This window comes from Nicotiana sylvestris, chromosome 6 (genome assembly GCF_000393655.2).
Source record: "Nicotiana sylvestris chromosome 6, ASM39365v2, whole genome shotgun sequence".
In the NCBI taxonomy this organism is placed as follows: domain Eukaryota; kingdom Viridiplantae; phylum Streptophyta; class Magnoliopsida; order Solanales; family Solanaceae; genus Nicotiana; species Nicotiana sylvestris.
This window is the reverse complement of record NC_091062.1, coordinates 52,212,073-52,215,495: the sequence shown is the minus strand read 5'-3', so window position 1 is coordinate 52,215,495 and position 3,423 is coordinate 52,212,073. Positions and strand designations below refer to the sequence as shown.

The 3,423-nt window shown below is 41.9% G+C and overlaps 1 protein-coding gene across 1 annotated transcript; it reads right to left on the bottom strand.

Moving 5' to 3' along the window:
• Nucleotides 1–1,599: 1,599 nt before the first annotated feature.
• On the bottom strand, nucleotides 1,600–2,792 carry LOC138870606 (uncharacterized). The gene is made up of 2 exons (XM_070148429.1): nucleotides 2,159–2,792; nucleotides 1,600–1,790 (listed from the first exon to the last, which is right to left on the bottom strand). Exons 1-2 carry the CDS (start codon nucleotides 2,790–2,792, stop codon nucleotides 1,600–1,602), a joined length of 825 nt encoding a protein of 274 aa, XP_070004530.1.
• Nucleotides 2,793–3,423: the final 631 nt, after the last annotated feature.

Genomic DNA, 3,423 nt, shown 5'->3' with positions numbered 1-3,423 from the left:
AGTGGGCCAATAGAAACCGCAACTTAGCACTTTGACCGCCATTCTTGCCCTATCATGGTGACCACCATATGGTGAAGAATGACAAACCCCAAGAATATCAACTTGTTCCTCCTTTAGTACACATCCTCTAATCACTCCATCCGTACAAATTCGGTAAAGGTACGGTTCATCCCAATAATAGTCTTGACAATCCCGTTTGACCTTCTTCCTTTGGTTTGAAGAGAACTCAACCGGAATGATACCACTCATAAGATAATTTGCTAGCTAGATCCGCGAACCAAGTCACATCTTTCATAGAAATATCCAAGAGTTGCTCATCGGGGAAGGAGTCATTGATTTCAAGGCCATTATGCAGCCTCCCCTCCTCCTCCAAATGAGACAAGTGGTCTGCCACTTGGTTTTCACTTCCTTTTCGATCTTGGATGTCTATATCAAAATCTTGCAACAAAAGTACCCATCTCATCAACTGGGTTTTTGAATCTTTCTTGCTCATAATATAGCAAAGTGTCGCATGATCCGTGTGGACAATGACTTTTGCACCCATCAAGTACGAGCGGAACTTCACTATAGCAAAGACAATGGCAAGGAGCTCTTTCTCCGTAACAGTGTAGTTGACTTGGGCACTATTCATGGTCTTACTAGCATAGTAGACCGGATGAAAAATCTTGTTGATGTGTTGCCCCAAAATAGCCCCTACCGCTATATTACTTGCATCGCACATCAGCTCAAAATGAACACTCCAATTTGGATCTGTGATTATGGGAGTAGTAGTCAACTTGAACTTTAGCAATTCAAAGGCTCTCACACAATCATCATTGAAGTGGAACTTAGCATCTTTCTCCAAAAGCTTGCACAACGGGTTCACCACTTTAGAGAAGTCCTTGATAAACCGCCGGTAAAATCCCATGTGGCCTAAGAAACTCCGTACGCCTTTCACTGAAGTTGGAGGTGGAAGTTTGAAATCACCTCATCTTTAACTTGTCGACTTCAATGCCATTCTTTGAGATCTTGTGGCCAAATTTAATGCCTTCCTCAACCATGAAATGACATTTCTCCCAATTGAGCACCAAGTTTGTTTCTTCACATATTGCCAACACTTTGTCCAAGTTTAAGAGACGAACATCAAAAGAATTCCCGACCACCGAGAAGTCATCCATGAAAACTTCAAGGTAATCCTCCACCATGTCCGTGAAGATCGCCATCATACACCTTTGAAAAGTTTTCGGTGAGTTACACAACCCAAATGGCATCTGCTTGAAGGCAAAAGTACCATAAGGACAAATAAAAGTAGTCTTCTCTTGATCCTCCAGAGCAATAAGAATTTGATTGTAGCCGGAATACCCATCAAGAAAACAATAGAAAGCATGGCCGGCCAATCTCTCAAGCATTTGATCCAGGAAGGGACGTGGGAAATGATCCTTCCTTGTGACTTTGTTGAGCTTACGATAGTCCATACACTCTCCACCCGGTCACCGTTCTTGTAGGAATAAACTCATTCTTATCATTGATGACCACCGTCATTCCCCCTTTCTTTGGGACACATTAAATCGGAGAAGACTACGAACTATCAAAAATAGGGTAAACAACCCCGACATCTAACTACTTGATGATCTCTTTTTTTACAACCTCTTGCATGGCTTTGTTGAGTCTCCTTTGATATTCAATTGATGGTTTGGAATCCTTCTCCAAGTTAATCTTGTGCATGTAAAATGTGGGGCTTATCTCCCGAATATCCGCCAATATCCATCCAATAGCCTTCTTTCTCTTCTGTAGCACCACCAATATAGAATCTACATGCATGTTAGTCAAACAAGAGGAAAGAATAACTGGTAAAGTAGAAGAAGGTGCAAGAAATTCATACCGAAGATGTGGAGGAAATGGCTTCAACTCCAAGATGTGAGGCTCCTCGATTGAGGGTTTGCTGGAGGAGTTGTTCTATTTTCAAGATCCAAGGACAATTTGTGGGGCTCATAAGTGTACACCCCCATTCCTTGCAACGAGTTCACACATTCCATGAAGCCATCCATATCGTCATCATCAAAGTTGAGAAGACGGCCTCTAATGTATCATCACAACACTTGTTTCATCTACAATCACATCGGTCACCAAGTCCACAAAGAACACACCTCTTTGCTATTGGGTTGCCGAATGGACTTACACGCATGGAAAACTACTTTTTCATCAACAACCCGAAAGGTAAGTTCTCCGGCTTCAACATCAACTAGAGCCTTCCCCGTAGCAAGGAAAGGTCTACCAATAATAATCGGTACCTCATAATCAAATTCACAATCAAGAATAACAAAATCCACTGGAAGAATGAATTTATCAAAACCAACAAATAAATCTTCAATCACTCCTAATGGTCTCTTCATGGTATGACTGACCATTTGTAATCTCATAAATGTGGGTCTTGGTTGCCCAATTCCCAAAGTCTTGAAAATCGAATAGGGAATCAAATTGATACTTTCCCAAAGATCATAAAGAGCTTTTTCAAACTCATCACTTTCAATTGTACAAGGAATTGTGAAAGCACCGGGATCCTCCAACTTGGGAGCCATTGAATGCACAATTGCACTCACTTGATGAGTCATTTTTATAGTTTCAAAATCCATTGACCGCTTCTTTGTCACTAAATCCTTCATAAACTTTGCGTAACTGGGCATTTGCTCCAAGGCTTCAACCAATGGTACATTGATGGATGGACTCTTCATCTTGTCAATGAACTTTTTGAATTGATTCTCGCCATTTTTCTTGGCAAGCCTTTGAGGATATGGAGGAGGAGGCCTAGGCATTGGTGCCTTAGCCTTTTACACTACCGGTTCCGGTATGTCAACAATGTGATCCCTAGACGGGTTCACTTCCTCTTGAGTATCCTCCAAAATTGTCATCAATATCAATCCACACTTCATCATTTGCTTGCACCACATTATCCGGGCTCTCATCTTATTGTACCACTTTCTCATCATCCACAAGTTTCCTTTGACTTGAGGTGGGTGAATCCCCACCTTTTCTACTCCTTGTAGTAACGGCCATGGCATGCCCCGTGTTGTTCCCACCCTTTGGGTTCACCATCATGTCACTTGGTAGTTCTCCCTTAGGATGAGTGTTGAGGGATTGAGAGATTTTCCCCATTTGGACTTCCAAGTTTTGGATAGATGTATTGTGAGAGGCAAGTTGGGAATCAGAGTCAGTATTCTTCTCCATCATTTGTTTAAACATGTTCTCAATTCGTCCCATATAATTGTTGGAAGAACATGGACCATGGGAAGGATAAGGATGCGAGTCTCTCGATTGTTGATATATCGGGGGCCTTTAAAAACCCGAATCCCGATTGTCTTGATTATTGTTCCATACCTCTTAGTTGTCGCCTCCCAATATCCTTGGTTGTTGCCACTCCAATTGCCTTGGTTATTTCCATCATTC

Bases quoted from the DNA above. Each gene is read 5' to 3' on its own strand.
- LOC138870606 (XM_070148429.1), bottom strand. From the start codon at position 2,792: ATGCCTAGGCCTCCTCCTCCATATCCTCAAAGGCTTGCCAAGAAAAAT. The intron at 1,791-2,158 runs GTAAGTCCATTC...ACATGCATGTAG, and splicing joins AAAAGTAGTTTTCCATGCGT to ATTCTATATTGGTGGTGCTA.